A 22,023-nucleotide genomic window follows, 5' to 3' on the forward strand; every position below is an offset into this window, starting at 1 on the left:
ACCAATTGTGTCTTCATCTGGAGACTGGGTTAGGGGAAGACCCACTTTCATACTCCTGTGGGCAGTAGGCAGATTTCATTTCCTCTTGGTTGTGGGACTGAGGTCCCTACTGTCTTTCTGGCTGCTGGCTAAGGACCACTGTTGGGTGCAATTTTGGGTCCTTGCACTGAGCCACCCTCTGTCTCAATAACAAAGACTCTCCCTCACCTTGGGTCCCTCTACCATTCTTTGAATCTCTATGATCTCCCTCTGCTTTCAGCCAGAGAAAACCGCCTTTTTTAGGGCTGTTGTGATTGGGTCAGGCCCACCCTGATAATGTCCCTATCTTACAGTCAGCTGTGCCAGCTGATAACCTAATCATGTGAGTAAGAACCACTGTGTCCACTTTTTCAGGGATTATGCAGGCTGTGTACCCCAGGGAGGCGGGAAATCTTGGGGCCTATCATAATAGGTGATGGGGTACTTCTGATGGGGTACTTCTTTACGTGGGGGAGTTTTTTGGCCATTTGTGTTTTTAAAACAAACTTCTATTAAATAGCAATTGAAGAGGAAGAGACTCAAAACAGAGACACTAATCATCTCTTTTGCAATGAACCAAGCAAGAGATGCTGAAGACCAGAACAAAGGCAAGGGCAGTGGGATAGAGGGAGAATAGAGTTTGAAGAACTTTTAGGAAGCTAAATGGACTTAATGAATTGGGCGTGTGGGGAGGATATGGGTTCTGATAAGAGACAGTAAGTGATAATGACTTCCAAATTTCTGGATTGAGTGACTGCATAGACAGATGTAGAATACCTAGAAGATAAGTTGTGGTGGAAGAGAACGGATTTAATTCAGACCAATTGAAGTTGAAGTGCCTGGAATATGAAAGTAGCAACCAGCCTTGCAACTGGATATATTGTTGAGTGTTTGGAAGAGAGGTCAGGCTGGTGACTTTGTGGGAGCCATTACTTTTATACTCATTCATATATGGGAGTGAATGAGATCGTGCAGATAGTCAGTGAATAAGAAGAGAAGAACACTAATAGTAGAGCTTTGGGGAATACTAGCTTTTAAAGTTGGGGAGTGCTTTGTCACACTCTCCCGCCACACCCTCAGGTTCTTCCATGCACTCAAGTCCTCACCGTTTTTGCCAGTACCCCCAGCTGAAGAACTGGGTTTGCCTGACTCCATGGGGAAATTACAGCAGCGATTATGGTTGAGTGAGTCTCCTTCAAACAATTCAGAGAGAGAGTCTACATAGAAAAACATACCCAGCATAATTTTCTAATGCCATTAAGGTATTGCACTATAGGGTGTAGGAAACAGGAAGCTGGAGATTGTATAAGGGACCATCCACTGAGAAATAATTTAGTGCTATCATTCATTGTGATTGATTCTTGTGCTCCAGTTTGTTGCCGTTTGTCCTTTTATTTCTTTAATCAGGCTTTTTGCTGTCTTTTTCTCCATTAGAATTTCAGTTACACAGAGTGGTAAGAACCATAACATTATACTACATTTTTTTAATTTATTGAGGTAACATTGATTAATAACACTAATAAATTTCAGGTGTACAACATTATAATTAAACATCTGTGTACTCTATTGCATGCTTACCAGCAAAAGTCTAGTTTCCTTCCATTGCCATGTATTTGACCCTCTTTACCTACTTCCCCTTTCCCCACCCCCTCCCCTCTGGTAAACCACCTACTGTTGTCTGTGTCTGTACTGAGTTGGCTTTTGTTTTGATAGTTTGTTAGTCTTTTGTTTTATATTCCACATATGAATGAAATAATATGGTTTTTGCCTTTTTCCATCTTATTTCACTTAGCATAATACCCTTAAGATCCATCCATGTTGTTGCAAATGGCAGTATTTCATTTTTTATGGCTGAGTAATATTCCATTGTGTGTGGTGTGTGTGTGTGTGGGTGTGTGGGTGGGTGCGTGTGCACGCACGCGCGGGCACACGCAGCGCATGTTTTTATCCGGGCATCTGTCAGTGGACACTTGGGTCGTTTATAAATAATGCTGCAATGAGCAAAGGGGTACCTATGCCTTTCAAATGTGTTTTCATGTTCTTTAGATAAATATCCAGAAGAAGGATTGCTGGGTTATATAGTAGTCCTATTCCTAACTTTTAACAAACCTCCATAGTGTTTTCCATAGTGGCTGCACCAGTGAAGGAATGACCAATCCCTGATTTTTTTTTTTAATAACTTGAAAAGACTATTAGGAGTAGTTGAACATTGGGCATACTGTATAGTTGTGATTTGTTAGGTACCATAATTATACTCTAAACAATGAAGGAGCTGGGTTATTTAGAAATTTTTTTCAAAATTTTTTATCTCAAATTAGAAAAAATAAATCCCTTATGCATAGTCTCCAGCAGTTTTCCAGTTGGGGCTATGGTAATACCCTGCTCTTCATTCAGGTAATAGCCCACCCTCCCTCCTGGCCTCCCCTTCCTTCTGGTTCAGGGCAGAAGGGCTCTTAGTGCTAAACGCCTGATTCAGCTCCTTCTCTACAGCATTGAAGCAATTGATTCTTTTCCCCTGACAAGCCAGTATACTTGCAGGCTTTTTATTTGTTTCTTTTGGAAGAGGTCATGGATTTCAAGTTTTGGGACCTTTTTGTTGGAACACATACCATTTCAACAACATTAACTTCTTATAACTTGTTATTTCCCTTGTCAGGCAACTATTAAGGATATTTTATTTCTAGATAAATGGAATTCAGCTCTTCCTATTGCTTATCCAGCCAAGACTTCCCTAATTTGTTAGTTGCTTAGTGACTGTTTCCTGCAATCAAGGTCTGGGATATCTCTACAAATGGCAAATTAAAGTGGCCTGATGAGATAGTAATTCATGAAATGCTTGCATCAGTGGAGGTTTCTTTTTGTCAACAAACCAAACATCTTTGCTGTGTGGGAGTGTATTTGCTCAATGTGACAGACAGCTGTGTTTAACTGGTATGCACATTTGGAGTCATTTTCTAATAATAGTGAAAGAAAACCCTATCTCTAAGTCTTATTTACACTTAGGAATGCACCTCATTTTCCCCACTGCTGCTTATACGAATGAGTGATGGCGTGCAGATGTACAGCCACACAAGGAAGTGGTTCTTACGATGGTGTTTGGAAAACTCAAAGGAATAAAGAGACTTGTTATTTCTTATGGAATGCCATGGTGACAGCAAATAAAGTCACTGAAGATCCACCACATTCTTTAGGGAAATGCTGTTGGACTGAGCCTGTCAAGTCCATGAATGGTTTTAGATGATCTCCCCAAGCAAACTGCGTCAGCTATGCCTCGGTCGTTCCTTCAGGAAAAAATACTACCCAGAAGGCCGTGACAGGCAGAGCACTTACTAGTGCAGCAGCCAGGAATTCTTCATCGGAAGAAAGCCCCCACCAAAAGTGTAAATGCAACTTGTATCGAAAATACATTTTATTTTATTTTGAGGCTTCTATTATTTTTACCCCACCATGTTCTAACAGGGCGTTAAGGTGTGTTACATAAATACATTTAATGTAATGAGAAGAAAATAAGTAAATAGAAAACAGGACCAAAAAAGCAAAGTAAGAAGCTGGAATGAGTGTAGAACACAAAACTGGTGTCCCGAGCACTGTAGCAGGCACTGAGGGGGGGAGTCTTGACTCAAGGTCCACACAGAAACGCTCCCCAGTTGTTCAAAAGAAGCGTGTGTGATCTGGGTTGAGTCGTTTTAGAAAACTCTCTAGTGCAGCTCTCTGCTGGCTTATTCCAGGAGTAGGTCATGAAAAGCCATCAGGAGAGTCTCCGTGATTATGATTTCTCAGTCACACCTGTAGTAAACATTAAGTGATGAGTTGTCAGTTTGAGATTGTGTTCCTCATTAAGTATTCTAGATGTACTGCTTTCTGTGTTGCCGGTTTGTGGGAAAGTATATTTTGCAGTAATAGAAGTAGGGAGCGTAGTGACTTCCCAGGAGAGTGGAGCGCGTGACAAGAACATGTTCACAAAGAGACATCACCCCCCACCTTCCACAAGGACACAGGCTATGCACGTGCCTGAGGGAGACGTTAAGATGCACTTCTAACATTTGGGCCTAGGCCATGGAGAGACCCCAACGCCGTGCTCCGTGGAGCACGGCTTGAATGGTGTCCGCTCAGAAAATCTTTGAAGCATGAGAGGTGTGATTTATTCTGTCCTCTTCAAGATAACCTCAAAGCAAAATATATGCCTAGATATGTAAACGAGTTCATTTCCTTTATAGGATTGTTGACTGTAAGCCCATTAAATATTGTGACTGCTACAAAAATATTGATTTCAGTTTTAGAAAGGCTTTTATGTAGCAGGACCAATTGCACACTTCATAGTTAATTCTCCAATCTGCTATCCACATGGTCATCTTTCTATTCTCCTGTAGTTAGGGAAGAGGGAATCTTTTTCCTGCTTATCCAGGAGTTCTAAATGAAATTTTAAAAAGAGAATCTAGGTGACATTCATCAGAAGACAGACCTACTAAGCAGGTGGTATGAAGATGCAGGTCTGGTGATACCTTGGAGATCAGGCTGCTCTAATGCAGTTTATTCAAGGGAGGCCCTTGAAAACCATGATCCACCTTGTGTGTGTGTGTGTGTTTCAATGTGAGGGGTGTTTCAAATGTCTATCAAATGAAAGTAATGGAGTACAGCCATGGTTCAGGACCACTTAACCCTTGAGGAGAACCTGAGAAGTTTTTCAGCAAGTTAATCTGCAACATTCATTAGAAGTAGAATGTTAAAAAGTAATAGGCATTTTATTTGTGGAAGTATTATTTTCTTGCAAAAATTAGGTGGGGGAGTCCAACACTCTAGATCTGGCCAGAGCAGATTATACCCATGTGTTGAAAAAATATAAATAAACTTGTCATGAACAAATTTCAAAGATCAGGGCAGTTTTTGAAGAGTTTTGGGACAGGAAATCAACCTCGGATGCATTTACTTAGCTTGATTTTCTTTCCTATTTAAAAATAATAATAATTCTACTCCATGCGGGGCACTGGAGGATGTTCTGGGAATCTAATCGTGAGTTTAACCTGCTTACCTGAGAGGCTAACAATTGCATTATTCAAATCATAATACCAACCAATATAAAATTGCCACCATGAAAATGACAAGTGCAGTGCAGGAGCTGTAAGAGCACTGTCTGGGATTTGACCTGGTCCTGGAGGTCAGGGACGGAATCCTGAGGAAGGGGCGCTGGAGTGGAGATCTGAAGGACGGGCAGGTGGGCCATTCCAGGTGTGACGATCACAGGTGCAGGAGGGTGTGAAGAAGGCTGGGGCATTTTGGTGGCTGAGGCTGAAGGGGAGGCAGGCAGGGCTTCCCAGGCCATGAAGGGATCTTCCCACATTCATAGTGGCTGGCTGTGCCCAAAGCAGCTCTCACTGCTAAACCGGATAGGCACCTGCTCACCTTCCCGTGGACTTAATTCCCCCTGAGAATTTTCTTTAACATAGCAACAGAAGTTAAAGTAAATTTGATGACATTTCAGGAGTGACCGTCTTAGAATTTTACTTAATATCCTTCCAGGCATCCTAGATCTATGTATTTTGCTCTCTGTCACACAGTCCCCGGTGAGAGCTGGTAGGACTGGCTTCTAGGGTCAACACTGAAAGAGAAGGATCAGCATCACCTGAGTCCCTACATGGACACAAATGCTGGGAAGTGCCTCAGTCCTGAGTCTCCCAGTTCAAACCTGGGCACAGGTAGGCTCCAGGAAAGACAGTGGCTCTCCTATGAGCACAAGAAAAACACAGAATAATCTGAAGTTGTGTGTAGTATTTTACTTATTGCTTAAATAGAATGTTTTAAGTTTTCCTGCAAATAAAATAATTATTGTTTATTAGGTCAAATGGCTGTACCTATTTTAAAAGCAATTTGTTTTTTTGATTCAGTTTGCCTTATAGTTTCAATAATTGTTATTTACTACCATTTATTAATGCTGGTTGTGCTTAAAAAAAAAATTATCTACAGCCCTGGCTGGTGTGGTTCAGTGGATTGAGCACCCGACTGCGAAGCAAAGGGTCACCAGTTGGATTCCCATTCAGGGCACAGGCCTGGGTTGAGGAGCCAGGTCCCTAGTGTGGGGTGCACGAGAGGCAACTACACGTTGATATTTCTCTCCCTTTCTTTATCCCTCCCTTCCCCTCTCTCTAAAAATAAATAAATAAAATCTTCTAAAAATTTTTTATCTACAAAACTTAAAGAAATAGCCATCGTTCACTCAGGTGAACGAGGTCTTGGGAATGTTGCAGGGAGGCTGACTTTGTGTTGCTCCAGGTTCTTTTAACTGCTGAGACCGGGGCTGTCTGATCTGGTTCTAGAATTAGAACCGGGCAGCTCCCCACACTCACTCACAGCAGAGGACTGACAGGCAGAGAGGATTAGTGTTGGCTTGTCTGGATTCGGAGCTCAGGCAGTATTAACTCAGGGGGCCCTGATGAAGTGGTGTCAGAAAATAATACCAACCTCTGACGTGTGGATCCAGCTGTAGCCCAGAGTGGTATAGATGGGCTACTAAGTGAGTCAGAAAATGTTTGAGAAAATGTATATGGAATCAAAATATTTAATGATTAAATAGGCTTTTTTTCCCTCTATCTACTACTGGATTTTAAGCTCTAATCCAAATTATGATAAGCTCAAATGAAGACCAGACCGATCTAAGTATCATTTAAAGTGCGATCACCTATCCTATTCTTTACCAAATATTTCTATTTTCTTATATAGCTTTTATAGATTATAATATCATTTTAACTTAAAAGCTTATATTTGACTGGTAGAATGACACACAGTTGGCTCTCGAACAGCGCCGGTTTAAACTGTACACATCCATTGTTTCTGCGGTTTTTTTCAATAAGCACTGGAAATGTATTTTCTATTCCTTGTCGTTTTCTTGATGCCTTTTCTCTAGCTTCCTTTATTGTAATAATACAATACAGAATACATGCAACAAAAATGCATTTATCAATGGCCTATGTTATTGGTAAGGTTTCCGGTCAACAGTAGGCTATGAGTAGTGAAGTTTTGGGGATGTCAGAAGTTACACATGAATTATCGACTGTGCGCAGGGGCAGAGAGAGGAGGGGGTACCCTTAATCCCCATGTCCAAGGGCCAGCTGTAATTACATTTTTACATTATGTGAGTAGTTTATATGATAACCCTTTCTCTTACTGCTCGCTTGCAGCCTCGCCCTATTAAGAGGCTGAAATATGGGTGGAAAGGACAGGTTCACTTTGCACATACTTTTTTAAAGCGCTGACACTATTATTCTTATATTGTTTTGATCATTAGTGACATAGATTTGAAAAGTGATGGTGTTACAAATCTATTCTTACTAAATCGAGTTATTAAAAGTCATGTTTTTGTCCTGGCCGGGTGGCTTAGTTAGTTGGAGCATCTGTCCTGTACACCAAAAGGTTGCAGGTTTGATTCCCAGTCAGGGCACATACTTAGGTTACAAGTTCCAGCCCCAGTCTGGACTGTGAGGGAGGCAAGCAGTCAGTGTTCCTCTCTCACATAGATGTTTTTTTCCCTGTCCCTGTCCCTCTTCCTCTCCCTCTCCCTCCCTTCCTCCCTCTCTAAAATCAATAAACATACCCTCGGGTGAGGATTAAAAAATAGTCATATTTTTGTTGTCAATATTTGCAATGCTTACAGCTCTTTATTTGAACAAATTGAATTATAAATCACAATTTGGGTTTTGATTTTTTTTTTTTTTTAAGAATTGTCTTAGGAAAGATATTAAGTACTTCCTCTCACAGGAAACATTTTCTCAGATTTTTACATCATTGTGGATTAGGTATTACAGTTATTTTCCACAATGGAAGTGTAAGTTTGTCTCTCTTTCAAACATTCCTCTCTCTTTGGCTTCCTTTTCAGCATTCATTTTGCACACATTGGCTTAGTGACCTGAATCCTTAGCAGATTAACAGCAGGAAATGTTGTCTGACAGTTTGCTGCCAATGTCTCGTATGTGTGATGTGAAACTCTTTGTAAAAACCAAGCCCAGTATTTTTGCTGGCCAAGAAGAAGCGCACTTTACTGGGAAGCTGTTATCTACCCCAGTGCACGTCTATGAGCACAAAGTCTGATTTAGAATAGAGGCTGAATTTGCTACAACAAATGAAGGCAGAAACAGATTGTGCCTGAAAGAAAAGGCCTCTTTTTAAAAACAATTGGAGGCCTTACTGTGTAGAAAGTTTCCCATGTCATGTATGTGCTAAAATTATTTGTTCCTGGAATCTCAGCCTAAACATAGGTTGACTCTTGCATTTGAGCAATGAATTCTTTTTTGGGCAGTGCTACTTGCAATATATGTGAAAATGTGTAACTATTTTATGTTTTGGCCTAGGATATGCCAAAATGTGCCAGTATACCCAATACATATTAAAAACCATTTTATGTGTGTTTGTAAAAGATAAGTGAATGTACACTGTTTTCTGATTATTATACTATTTCAACAATTTTCTCAACTCAGTGATTTTTGTTTTCTACAAGAGGAATGGGATGATTTGTTTTCTGTGATTTTACTACAGAGAAATGAGCTTTCAGTAGTACGTCAGTTTCTGTACCAAATTTCAGCATAATAAAGTATAAATCTATTTGGTTCTTTATCAAGAAGGCCGACTAATAATCACTGGCAGCTACTGGTTATTGCTTCCCATGAGCTAAGCAGTATGCTTTCCTGTGTTTAATCTTATTTAATGTAATAATCCTATGAGTTAGTACTAGCATCATTTCCATTTTATAACGAAGACAGTGAAGCTGAGGAAGCTGCAATGACTTGTCCAACTGCACACAGCCGGCTAGTTGTGGAACCAGGGCCCAGCCTCGGGGCTTCTGATACACTTCACTTAGAACACAATGGTGTAAGAAAAACTTATATTAGGTGGGGAAATCTATTTTCAAGATGTTTAAATAATGCTGGATAAATTATAATCTGTAGATAATGCAGACAAGGAAATCACCGTTTTGTTTAACAATTTATCAAGACCGGGAAATAGTTCCATATTCCTATTTTAAGTGAGGATATTTTAGATCATCATTGCTGAAACTGAGCAAGAATGCTGTCAATGTTTGCACAAAGATAAAGGGAAAAAAAAGAACAAACAGAAAAGAAAAACAATGGCAGAATAATTATTGATCTACTTATTAATATTTGAAAGAAGCAACCATCATGGCTTTCTGAAAAGCTAATTTCTCTTGAATTTGAAGGAAGGGCTGCAAATATATGTAACATCTAAACAGAAGAAATTTGATTTCTGCCTCTCCACGTCAGCGCTCTGTGAATATGCCGCCTGAATTACATTTGGGATTAGACTGAAGATCCCATTAAACCCTGCCCCTGCGGGCATGGATTCCGGCAGGAGTGGTGTGGACTTTCTGCTGTGCTTATTAAACTTGACATTCAAAGTATACTTCAGCCAGAAAGTGCAAAAAGGAAGTAAAGGCACGTGGGGCAGCTGGTGCTGCATATTGCTTCTTAGACCTTCTTAGCCTCAGACCTCCGTAAGGGGTTTATGCACAGCTCCGACAGACCAGGCACCATCGTCTTTTATTCCTGGATTGACCACAGCCTGTTGGTATTTTCCACAGGTGGATTAAGAGAAAATTACTCTCCACTTAAATTTCAGGGAAGACGGTGTTAGAATGGTTTTCTATCAAGAAACTGACGGAGAAAAAGGAAAACCCGGAAAAAGATGACTTACACAGAGCCTGGGTGTCCCAGGTGGGCTCAAGCTCTGGCCGAGAGAGTTTGCTGAGCTCTTCAGACGCTCCTAAACTCCACATAAGTTGTGCTGCAATCACTTAGAAATAAGGAGCATTCCAGTCGACCTTTAGAAGCGAGGAAAATGGAAAAACATTCAATATGGAAACATGCAATTAGGGAAGGAAGCTGGAAAAAACCCAATGACCTTTTTTTTTCAGGATTAATCCAAGAGGCTGTGAAGAGAAATTCTTCATATTCATGCTAGCACTCGGAGCACATGTGTGGGATGCTGCTGTATCGGACACTGCAACAGGGGCGTTAAAAAGGATGAAATCTCCTGTGCTCGGGGAGCATATATGCAAGCTCACAAAAGATAGGAATACATGGAAAAATATTATTTCCAGAAGAAAATCAGTGGTCTATTTGCGGCAGATATGTGATAGAATAGGGACTCAGAGTGTTAACTCTCCTTCAAATTACAAAGTAACGGAAGGGTAGTATCAGTTTTCCTGAAAGTTCTCTGTATCATCTATATTTCTTTGTATTAACATGAGTGGTTTAAGCCTAAGCAATATAACAAGAGGCTTTTTAGTTCTTTCATTTTTCAGGGTGATAGTTTGAAGAAGTGCACACATACATTCTGAAGAGCCTTAAGAGTTGTATACTCACAACTGCAAACTTGCCTTTGCCCCATCCTGTATTTTATGCATAGCTTTAAATACAAGTGTGCTGTGTTGCATTTTTTTTTAACAGTTTGGTAGTTTATCATTTGTCATCTGTATCATTTTAATTCAGCATTTGGCCGGTTATTATTTCTTGAGAACTTAAGTTTCTCAAGAGAATTTGTTGAAAAGAGTATCTTAAGATTTTAAGTGTGTGTATGTGTGTGTGTGTAAATAAATTTTATAATGCAGCTATGAGTGTATTTGTCCAAGGGGCTCAAAAGAAACTGGTTTGGGCCTAAACTAAATCTGAAAAAGTTACATATTTTCTCAAAAAAAGGTTGCTTTAGACTCCTTAGAGTTAAGAATTTTTAAGTTATAGACAGAATTTACAATTTAGAGCCACTCCGGCACGGATCACCTGGGGCCTTGGTAACACGCATGCTCCTGGCTTACTCTCATTTATTTGACTTGAGGGGGGTCCCGGGGCATCTGCATTTTTTAAATGCTCCCAGGGTCCACAGTTGGAAACTAATACTTGAAAAATATTACTTCTGTGACATTGATTATGATATGCTGGCAAGAAAAAGTTATGTAAAATTTCAAGTTACCTTTTTAATCTCTTAATGGTATTTGACCAAAATGAGTCCCCATAAAAGATTAATTCCAGGAGGCATGGTACCACTGGGAATGTCTTTATAGCCAGTAGGGATATAAGGTGAAGTGCAGAGAGACAGCTGCGACACAAGGCAGAATATGGAAAGTGCCCTCTTGGTGCTCTAAAGTTCTGTAACGTCCGAAGTAGAGAGAAATCACGTTTGGCTGGTAAGACGGGAAGTGCTCTAAAGCAGTGGCACTGGAGAAGCTCTGCGAAGGATGAGAGAGACTTGACGGGCAATAGGCAAGGCATTTGGGCACATTTAGAGCATCAGTATGGGTAATGGGTTAAAACACATCACACCTGTTTCAGTCCATGAGTTCGCAGTGATAGTAGCAGACAAAAAATCTAATTGGTGACTTTTGGATGATTCTAGAGAGCCAACTCATTATCTTGAAATTGGACAAAGGGAAAGGATTGAGCACTGATCCTGAATTTCATCATCAAATTGTGTCACTGAATAAACAGTTCTGACAGAGAAGTATGGTGTCTCTTTATAGACATTCTCCGACTAATAAAGAGGATGAATGATTAGGATTGGAATATTCCCATCTTGCAAACTCAGGTGAATGAATATGGGCAATCATCAGTGATTGCCAATATCACAAAAAAGGCTAGGTTCTCTGTATGCCGGTTGATGAAATTACACAGCATCACTTATGGAAATTGGTCAAATCAGAATCTGATCAAACTTTTGGATTTAACTACCATTTACAGGAAATACAGGAGACAGACAAAGGAGTTAAAATCCACTGTGGAGATGAAAACAGCGATGTCTAGACTGCGGAAACTACAAGTAAATGGCTTGGTCTCTTGGACAAATTAGTTTCAAGGAGATTCCCAAGATAAATGGGGAATTGCGGATTAAGACTAAAGAGATATGTCAGCAAATGCAGTGTACGGACACATCCAACAAACTGAAAAAGAAAAAAATTGGGAAATTAAAATACTGGCTAGGTACATGATGACATTGAGGACTAATTGCAAATTTTGTTCAGATGTGATAAAGGTATTGAGATTATGTATTTTTTAAAAAGTAGGGTTACATACTAAGACATATAGAGATAATATTATCATGTGTTGATAATATTTGTTGAAATAACGGGCATTTGTTGAAACTGGGTGATGAGTATGCAGGGTTTCGTTGTACCTCCCTGATTTTGAATATGTTTGAAATTCCCCATACTAAAGTGTGTTAAGACTAATTTTTAAAAATTGCTCCTCCAAGTAGACAAGTAAAAATTAAGATTTTAATACAGACTTTGCAAGCGATGCTGGTTAATGAGCCATACACTGAAAACCAGTGTTTTACAAAAGTTATTGTAAAAATCTTGAATGACCTTTGATTTGTGGGAGGTTTCATTAATGCTTCAGAAAAGCTTATTTCTTCCACGGTGTTTGAGTGGTGATGATGGGCATATCCTGTTGAGTTTAGTGCCCACAGAAAGCCTCTGAACCTTAGCTCATGTGTCATTTTCAGTTGTTTCTAGTCTGCGTTACCTAGTTGGGCAGGGTAGCTCACCAGGAATCATGCTAATCCGTTGCCCTGCTTATATGTTTGACACCAAATCATCTTGGCTTAGCTGGCAGGCATTTCATCTTCCTCGAGTGGAGTCGTGTGAGTTCTTTATGTATTTTGGAGATCAAACCCTTGTCTGAGATGTCTTTGGCAAATATGTTTTCCCATATGGTTGGTTCCCTTTTCATTTTGCTGATGTTTTCTTTAGTCGTGCAGAAGCTTTTTATTTTGATGAAGCCCCATTTGTTTATTCCTTCCTTCATGTCCCTTGCTCTAGGGGACATCGCAGTGAAAATACTGCTGCGTGAATATCTGCATTTTCCTGCCTATGTTCTCCTCTAGGACTTTAATGGTGTCACGACTTATATTTAAATATACTTAAATATAAGTATTTAAATATAAGTATTAAATATAAGTATTTAAATATACTTAAATATAAGTCGTGACACCATTAATACTTAATACACCATTAATACATAAATACTTAAATTTATTTTTGGGTATGTGCAAGTTGGTGCTCGAGTTTCATTTTTTTGCATGTAGCTGTCCGGATCTCCCAACACCATTTGTCGAAGAGGCTATTTTTACTTCATTTTATGCTTCTGCCCTCTTTGTCAAATATTAATTGACCATAGAGACCTGGGTTGATTCCTGGGCTCTCTGTTCCATTGATCTATGTGTCTGTTCTTATGCCAGTACCAGGCTGTTTTGATTACCGTGGCCTTGTAATACAGTTTGATGTCAGGTGTTGTGATCCCTCCTGCTTTGTTCTTCTTTCTCAAAATTGCTGCAGCTATTCAGGGTCATTTATGGTTGCATATAAATTTCTGAAATGTTTGTTCTATATCTGTGAAATATGTCGTTGTTTTAATAGGGATTGTGTTTAATCTATAAATTGCTTTGGGTAGTATGGCCATTTTGATGATGTTAATTCTTCTAGTCCATGAACACGGTACATGCTTCCATTTGTTTGTGTCTTCCTTAATTTTAGACTTCAGGCCCCCAGGTGTATGTGTGCACCTGGGAAGGAGGAGGATGCCTTAGAGTCCTTGAGTATGTGTTGTGATTAACACTTTCTAATTTTCTAAAATGTTACTTTTAATAAAAATTTCTTTATTTTTATTATTGACACTATTATAAATGTTCCCATTTCTTCCCCTTTGCCCTCCTCCGCCCAGCCCCCACACCCCTTCCCTCTGGCCATCACCACACTGTTGTCTGTGTCCACGGGTTATGCATTTATGTTCTTTGGCTAATCTCATCCCCTTTCATTCACGCCCTCCCTTCCCCTCCCCTCTGACAGCACTCAGTCTCTTCTGTGTATCTCTGCCTTTTTTCTATTTCGTTCATCTGTTTATTTTGTTCATTAGATTCCACATGCAAGTGAGATCATATGGGAGTTGTTTTTCTCTGACTGGCTTATTTCACTTAACAAAAATTTTAAGTAAAGTAAGAGCAATCGGAGTTTAACTTTATTAACCTTTTAAAGTATTTAATTAATTTACTAACAATTTAAAATAAGACATTAGCCCCAGCTGGTGTGGCTCAGTGGATTGAGTGCCAGCCTGCTAACCAAAGGTCACTGGTTCAATTCCCAGGAGGAGAGGCACATGCCTGGGTTGCAGGCCAGGTCCCCAGTAGGGAGCATATAAGAGGCAACCACACATTGATGTTTCTCTCCCTCTATTTCTCCCTCCCTTCCCCTCTCTAAAAATAAATAAATAAAATATTTTTAAGAAATAAAATAAGACATTAATAAACTTTTTTAGCAGTTTTAGGTTTACAGAAAAATTGAGCAGAAAGTACAGAAAGTCCTCATATAATCCCTCCCATTCTCCCTCTTCCATCTTTCCCTATTTTTAACACTTTACATTAGTGTACTACATTTGTTATAATTAATGAACCAATTTTGACACATATTATTGACAAAAGTGCATAGTTTACATGAGGGCTCACTCTGTGTGGTGCATTGTATGTGGGTTTTGACAAGTGTATAATGACATGTATCTACCATTATAGTATCATACTAAGTAGTTTTACTGCCCTAAAAATTCTCTGTGTTCCACCCAGTCATCCCTCCCCCCGCCCACAACCTAATCCTGGCAACCACTGACTATTTCATTGTCTCCATAGTTCTGCCTTTTCCAGAATGTCATATAGTTGGAATAACACAGTTTACAGCCTTTTCAGATTGTTTCTTGCACTTAGTAATACGCATTGGAGGTTCCTCCATGTCTTTTTATGGCTGGATAGCTCATTTCATTTTAGTGCTAGATAATACTCCATTGTCTGGATTGTATCACAGTTTATCCATTTACCTAATGAAGGGCATCTTAATTGCTTCCATGTTTTAGCATTGTTGAGTAAAGCTGCTATAAATATTTGTGTGCAGGGTTTTTTGTGTACATAAATTTTTAACTCCTTTGTGTAAATACCAGGGAACATAATGGCTAGATCGTATGGTAAGAGTGTTTACTTTTCCGAGAAACTGCTAGAGTGTCTTCCAAAGTTGCTGCAGCATTTTGCATTTCAACCAGCAAAGAGTAAGAGTTACTGTTGCTCCATATCTTTGTCAGTATTTGGTTTGTCTGTGTTTTGAATTTTAGCTGTTCAAATAGAGTGTAATGGTATCTTGTTTAAATTTGTGATTTTTCTAATAACATATGACGTTGAACATTTTTTCACATGCTCATTTATAGTATCTTCTTTGTTGAGGTGTCTGTTCAGATTTTTAGCCTGTTTTTTAATTTGGCTATTTTCTTACTGTTGGGTTTTAAGACTTCTTTATATATTTTGGATATCAGTCCTTTATCAGACATGTGTTTGAAAATATTTTCTCCCAGTCTGTGTCTTATCATTTTATCATCTTAAAGTTTTTCTCTTTTGACATGCTTCTTTTAATACCCAACAATTTCATAAGCCTATTTGGAAAAGTTTTCAATTAAAATAAAGAGCAAATTAAAATAGTTACAAATGAAAGCTGTTTGAATTGCTTTGGCGTTTACCATTCTTCGGCTACAGAAAGTCTTTCAGATTGTTGGGCTGCAATGGGATAGTTAATTTACTCTATCAGCTATAGAAGTGCAGTTTTCCAGTGGAATAAAGAGGGCAGTCCACCATTGTTTGGTTATCCTAGAAAAGCAAAAGCAGCCTGTAGGTTTGGGTCTTAATAGTGAATACAGTTACATGAATGAACTGCAAATGCCTTAGAGTCAGAGTCCCGACTTAACTTGTAAGAAACAGCAAATAAGCCTAAAAACTATTAGTCTTTGCTGGTTAGATAAATTATTCATTGATTTAGAATGCCCGTGTCAATTTTTTAATCTCAATTTTTACTCATTATGGCTATATATAAACACACTGAATGGCAGTAAGTTTCTTAGATTTTATCACTTAATAAACATAGTGTTTTTGGGAACCAAATATTTAACATAAATTCTCAAAAAGTTCCAGTCTGATTGTTGGGCTTTCGTCATATGTTATCACCTGAAGATACACACATATATCAGTAAGGAGAAATAAGTTGAATAATGTGCCAGGAAAAAATCGTCTGAGTCAAGAGTCAAGAATTTGGGGGAGTAGGAAGTGATTGCAGAGGGGATCCAGTCCAGGGCTGGAGAACAGTCCCAACTCCCTGACCTGCATTCACTGGCTGCATCTGGGCGCCATGGGAAAGAGTGCTCTACTCATTAGCAGTGTTTGCCGTGAGCAAAGGGGGCCCGGCTATAGCCTCACAGCCATGATTGCCTTGCTCCAGAGTCTTACGTCCTCACTCAGGGACGAGAAAACAAAGGCTAAAATAACTTAAAAGCCCTTTCTAATGTCATCCAGCCAGCTGCTGGTTGCGGTGATATTTAGCAGGTAGGAATTTCATTGTTTATATATAACCATGTACAGATGCTAAGCAACTGATTTTGGTTCTTAGGGGGCGGAAAACCCTCCAGTGTGAAGTATGGACCACTAAAAGATTGTCTTAAGAACTGTTCATAGTGTTCAAAATATGTTTAAAATATTCAGTAAGAAAAAAATCTTTTCTAATCAAGAGAGAGCTATGAATCATTAAAAAAAAATCCAATTGTAAGAAGCCAGAAAACTAAGAGCTACTTAGTACAGTGGTTTGTGCTTGACCTAAGTCATGTCACCTGTTAGACAAAAGGACAAACACAGCAGCCAGAAGATAGCTAATTAAAACAACACCCAAGGCAGCCAGTGATCAGTTCAGAAAAAATTCCTCTATTGAGGGCCGGGCTGTAGTCTGCTGGGGCTGAGGATAGGGGAGAAATGTTTACTTATTCGTATTTTGTTTGTCTTTACTCATTGAGAAAGTATTAGTACTTGGCCAGACACTGATGTGTATTTGTGTGGTGTGTGTGTAAATATTGTGGTCTAGCTAAAGCAAATTAAGGAGTGAGGCGGTAACTGATATCTAAACAAAGAGCTTATTGACACCCCAAGAAGTTGCGTGGGTGCTCCGACAGCAGAAGTGCCTCAGTTATGTGTGACAAGTGGCAGTGACCTGCCACTTGTCGGTTACTTGGGCAGTGAGAGCTGGCGTTTGTGGAACGCTTGATACGTGCCATCACTGGACCAAATTTGGTTACTGTTTTTCATGTCAATCATTCCAAAGAAGTAAGTAGTATCATGCATTTTACGGAAGGAAGAACAGAGAGGTTCACATAGCTGCAAGGGACACACTGACACTCAGACCCCCTCTCTTATCCCACTCCTCCGAACCTGTGTTCTTACCTGGTAACTGGGGTAGGAGCTCCAGGAAAATCAGTTTTTGTGGAAACTTTATAAACTGTTGAGCAGTATTCAGAAATACTATGCTATTATCTATAAAGATTTAAACCAGTGAGCAGCACTTTGTTGTCATACCACTTATTTTATCCATTGAGCAATATTATTAGGTAGTTTTGCTAACATGGAATTTATTTTCATCCATTATTAAATGTTTTTCAAATACACCATTGATTATATAGCTAGCTACAATTCAAGCCTTACTTTTCTGTCATGTATTTGTCCTTTTTCCTAAATAGTCATGCTTGAGGGGACTGAGTAGTTAATCTCCAATATAATTATGGTTACATAGTAATATACACCACTTACGGGTCTTGTGAATATTTATTATTTTGGTGTGTACATTATCAATTTTCATATCTGTCATTGTTAATACATTAAATTTTAAAGACAGATAGGCTTAACATATTAGATGTGAAATGTTGGTACTACACACAAAAAAATAGTTTAATTGTTGCCAGTTGATCCATTTCAGAATCCAAGGCCATGTTGAAAGACCTTTGAAGGATTAGATAAAAATATGATAACTATATATTACAGTAAATTAAACTGATGGATTTCCCCCCCAGATGATTACCTTTCTCCTTCCTCCAAATGACTGCTTAAAGGCCAAAAATATAGCACATATATTCATATGTTTTATTTTAAAATGTTAACTAAAATCTTTAAACATAATTAACATTTTGTTATTTTTAATAGGAAGGATTTTATCTAAAAAAAATTAACAGAAAGTTGAATACTGTAATACAAAACTGGAGTTAGTGACAAAACCTAAAAATGAATGAATGAAATTAGTATAATGGGCTTTTAGAAGATGACTCATAGCTACAATTTTAAAGTAAAGATTGAATTTTAAAGTAAAGTAGAGAAAATTTTAAGGGGAGGTCTAAGACAAGGAAGAGGGTTAATGCTTCTCAGGCACAGAATCTGATTATATGGGCAATTGAGTTCAGGCTTGTTGAAACATGGCTTTTTGGTCCTTTAATACTTACTTTTACTGTTAGGATTCTTACATTTTACAAGGTATTTCAGGCTTCCAAGCCCTGCATCTTTCCAGTCATCTCCTACTGTCACAGTCATCCACAGGTTACTCCTCAGCAACACTGGTGGTTTTTTCTGTTTGTTTGCTTTTTGTTTTTAATTATCCTAATGTCTTTTTTATTCCTTTTTTCTTTATTTTTAAATTATTTTATTGATTTTGCTATTACAGTTGTCCCATTTCTCCCCCTTTATTCTCCTCTACCCTGTACACCGACCGCCTCCTACTCACATTCTCCCCTGCCCCCACCCCCTGCTTAGTTCATGTCCATGGATCATATGTGTAAGTTCTTTGGCTTCTACATTTCCTATACTATTCTCAAGCTCCCCCTGTCTATTTTCTACCTACCATTTATGCTACTAATTCCATTTATGCTACCTTTTCCCTCAGTCCCCTCTACTCCTTCCCCATTGATAACCTTCCATGTGATCTCCATTGCTGTGATTCTGTTCCTGTTGTAGTTGTTTGCTTAGTTCATTTTTGTTTTTGTTTTTTTAGGTTCAGTGTTGATAGTCGAGAGTTTGTTGTCATTTTACTGTTCATATTTTTTATCTTCTTCTTCTTAGATAAATCCCTTTTAACATTTCATGTAATAAGGGATTGGTGATGATGAACTCCTTTAACTTGACCTTATCCAGGAAGCACTTTCTCTGCCCTTCCATTCTAAATGAAAGCTTTACTGGATAGAGTCATCTTGGGTGTAGGTCCTTACCATGACTTGGAATACTTCTTTCCAGCCCCTTCTTGCTTACAAGGTTTCTTTTGAGAGATCAGCTGAGAGTCTAATGGGAACTCCTTTGAAGGTAACTGTCTCCTTTTCTCTTGCTGCTTTTAAGATTCTCTCCTTATCTTTAATCTTGGGTAATGTAGTTGTGATGTGCCCTGGTATGTGCTTCCTTGGGACTCTCTGAGCTTCCTGGACTTCCTGGAAGACTATTTCCTTTGCCAGATTGGGGAAGTTCTCCTTCATTGTTTGTTCAAATAAGTTTTCAATGTCTTGCTCTTCCTCTTCTCCTTCTGGCACCACTATGATATGGATGTATGAACATTTAAAGTTGTCCCAGATGTTCCTAAGTGTCTCCTCAATTTTTTGAATTCTTGTTTCTTCTTTGTGTTCTGGTTGAATGTTTATTTCTTCCTTCTGCTCCAAACCATTGATTTGAGTCCCGGTTTCCTTCCCATCAGTGTTGGTTCCCTGTACACTTTCCTTTATTTCACGTTGCACAGCCTTCACTTTTTCCTCTATTTTGTGACCATACTGAACCAATTCTGGAAGTTTCCTGATTACCAGTGTTTTGAACTGTGCATCTGATAGGTTGGCTATCTCTTCATTGCTTAGTTGCATTTTTTCTGGAGCTTTGATCTGTTCTTTAATTTGAGCCATTTTTTTTTGGTCTTGGGGTGCCTGTTACATAGTAAGGGGTGGAGCCTTAGGTATTCACCAGGGTGGGGCAACCCACATCACTGGGTTGTGGCACTGTATGTGGAGGAGGGGTCCGAGAGGGAACAGTGCCACTTGCTCGGCTCTCCGTGGCTTTCAGTCACTTTCCCCACTACCCACAAGCAAATTGAGCCCTTCCGGTGCTGATTACCAGGTGGGTGTGTTTGTGTACATTCTAGGACCATGTGGGTCTCTCCAACAAACTCTCATGTGAAGCTGGGAGTTTCTCCCATTGCCTCAACTCCCACAGGTTTTTTCAGTCAGAGGCTCGAGGCTTTATTTCCCCATGGTGGAACACTTGGTTGCACAGTCTATCTCACTCCCCAGTTCTTCCCAGTTTATGTGCATGCATATGTGGGCCCGCCTGGTCCTCCAGCTGCTGCATTGCTGTGAGTCCTCTCTGCCCCACTGCCTGTGTCTGCCCCCTACAGGTCTGGATGAATGTTTGTAATTTAACTCCTTGGTTGTCAGACTTCCATACAGTGCAATTTTCTGTCAGTTCTGGTTGGTTTTTTGTTTTTAAATTTGTTGTCCTACCTACGCCTCCATCTTGGCCGGAAGCCTGGACAGTGGTGATTTTTTGTTTATATATTTGTAGGGGCAGGCTTTTGTAGGTACAAGCCCACTTTTTTGACCATTTTTACTAGTTAAAAAGGAGATGGCAAAGTGATCAGACTTGATTGTCAGCGACCCTATAGTTACAGGAAGTAGTATTTTAAATTTTACCTGTTTATATTCGTGGCAATTGAGAGAACTTTATTGAATCTGTTGACTTCTTTTAATGTTTTGTTTTCCACAGAAACGCTCCAGAGGCCAAGTGCTGTTTGATAAAGTATGTGAACATCTGAACTTGCTAGAAAAAGACTACTTTGGGCTTACGTATCGAGATGCGGAAAACCAGAAGGTAGGTAATTAAAAGCAGTCCAAAACATTAGGGCTTGAGCTGCTCATGACTGCCAGGAAGCAGACTTGAACTGGATTGGTAGAGCTTTTCTCCACCTCCCCTTATCCTCCCACAGTTACCACTCTTAGTCCCTGTCTGTTGTTAGTCACCTATGTTTCCTTCATATAGGAGATTACTAACAACTTCTTCCAATCTTGAATATTGTGGAAACAGTAAGTCAGTGTTTCTCTTCTTCATGCTTCCGTTATTTATGCTATCAGGAAAGCATTTATATGGTGCTTTTTTGTGATGATATATTTCTACAGCTGTTTGCTGAAAATCAAATACATTAATACTTACATAGAAAACATGTTCAAGGCTGCTGTCCTATTCTTAATTCACTTCATTATGCTTTCATGTTCTGGCCAAATCAAAATATGAGATGAATTGTTGGCTGACCTGACAGTTGTCTCATGTAGTTAGTACGGTACGTATTTATTGTTTAATGTAATACCTCTGTAGACATGAGACTCTTAAACCGGAATAATGTGGTCTCTTCAGAGCTTTGCCTCATCAATCCCCGCATCTACCTGAAAAATAAGGGAGAAGAAATTGTGTCCATTGTACTGGTGCTGGAAACTGAGTAACAGAAAACTTATTCATAGATGTTACCTGTGGTGTTGTACAGTGAATTACATGTAATATCTACTGAACTTGCTGGACAACGTAACTTCACTATCAAACACCTGAGTGTTCTGATGAGGAAAGTCACAAATCCCAGGCAAGCATTCGTTTGTCAGGAAAGTTTTCTATGTAGGTTCCTGAGAATTTGTAATCACAGAAGTCACTGTGTGGGACTGAATGACTAGGACATCGTTGTTGTATATTTAGTTTATTCTATAACTTGTTTGAACATAGAGTCCACCTTTTATTGTTTCTGGTTTTTAATTTACTGTTTTTCTGCTAGCTTCAATCCCTGAAGGCATAGCTTGTAAAAGAAAAGAAGTGTGTTAGAATGAATTGTGGACACCACAGTTTTTCATTAGAACAATGCCTGGACTCTCGCTAGACCTGGCAAGGGGTTCCGGGTGCGGGGAAAGATCAGCCTGGAGGGCCTTCCAGCCACCGCTCACTCTCAAACATGCTGAGTGTGTTTCTCCCTGGTCAGCCTTAACTCACTGTTAACTCTTCTCTGATTCATAAAGCTATCACTTCCTTTTCAGAATTGGTTGGACCCTGCTAAGGAAATTAAAAAACAGATTCGAAGTAAGTTCTTTTGGATTATTATATGTGAAAATGTGAACA

General features: G+C 39.2%; 1 protein-coding gene across 18 annotated transcripts in view; it reads left to right on the forward strand.

Moving 5' to 3' along the window:
* The window catches only part of EPB41L3 (erythrocyte membrane protein band 4.1 like 3), a 219,221-nt gene that overhangs the window by 148,080 nt on the left and 49,118 nt on the right, over positions 1-22,023 (forward strand). For all 18 annotated transcript variants that reach the window (XM_071219523.1, XM_071219524.1, XM_053912636.2 and 15 more), the window contains 2 exons: positions 20,635-20,739; positions 21,942-21,984. In XM_071219523.1, coding sequence (XP_071075624.1) covers positions 20,635-20,739; positions 21,942-21,984 — 148 coding nt within the window. The remainder of the gene's footprint in view (positions 1-20,634; positions 20,740-21,941; positions 21,985-22,023) is intronic.

Source organism: Desmodus rotundus, chromosome 10 (assembly GCF_022682495.2).
Source record: "Desmodus rotundus isolate HL8 chromosome 10, HLdesRot8A.1, whole genome shotgun sequence".
NCBI lineage: Eukaryota > Metazoa > Chordata > Mammalia > Chiroptera > Phyllostomidae > Desmodus > Desmodus rotundus.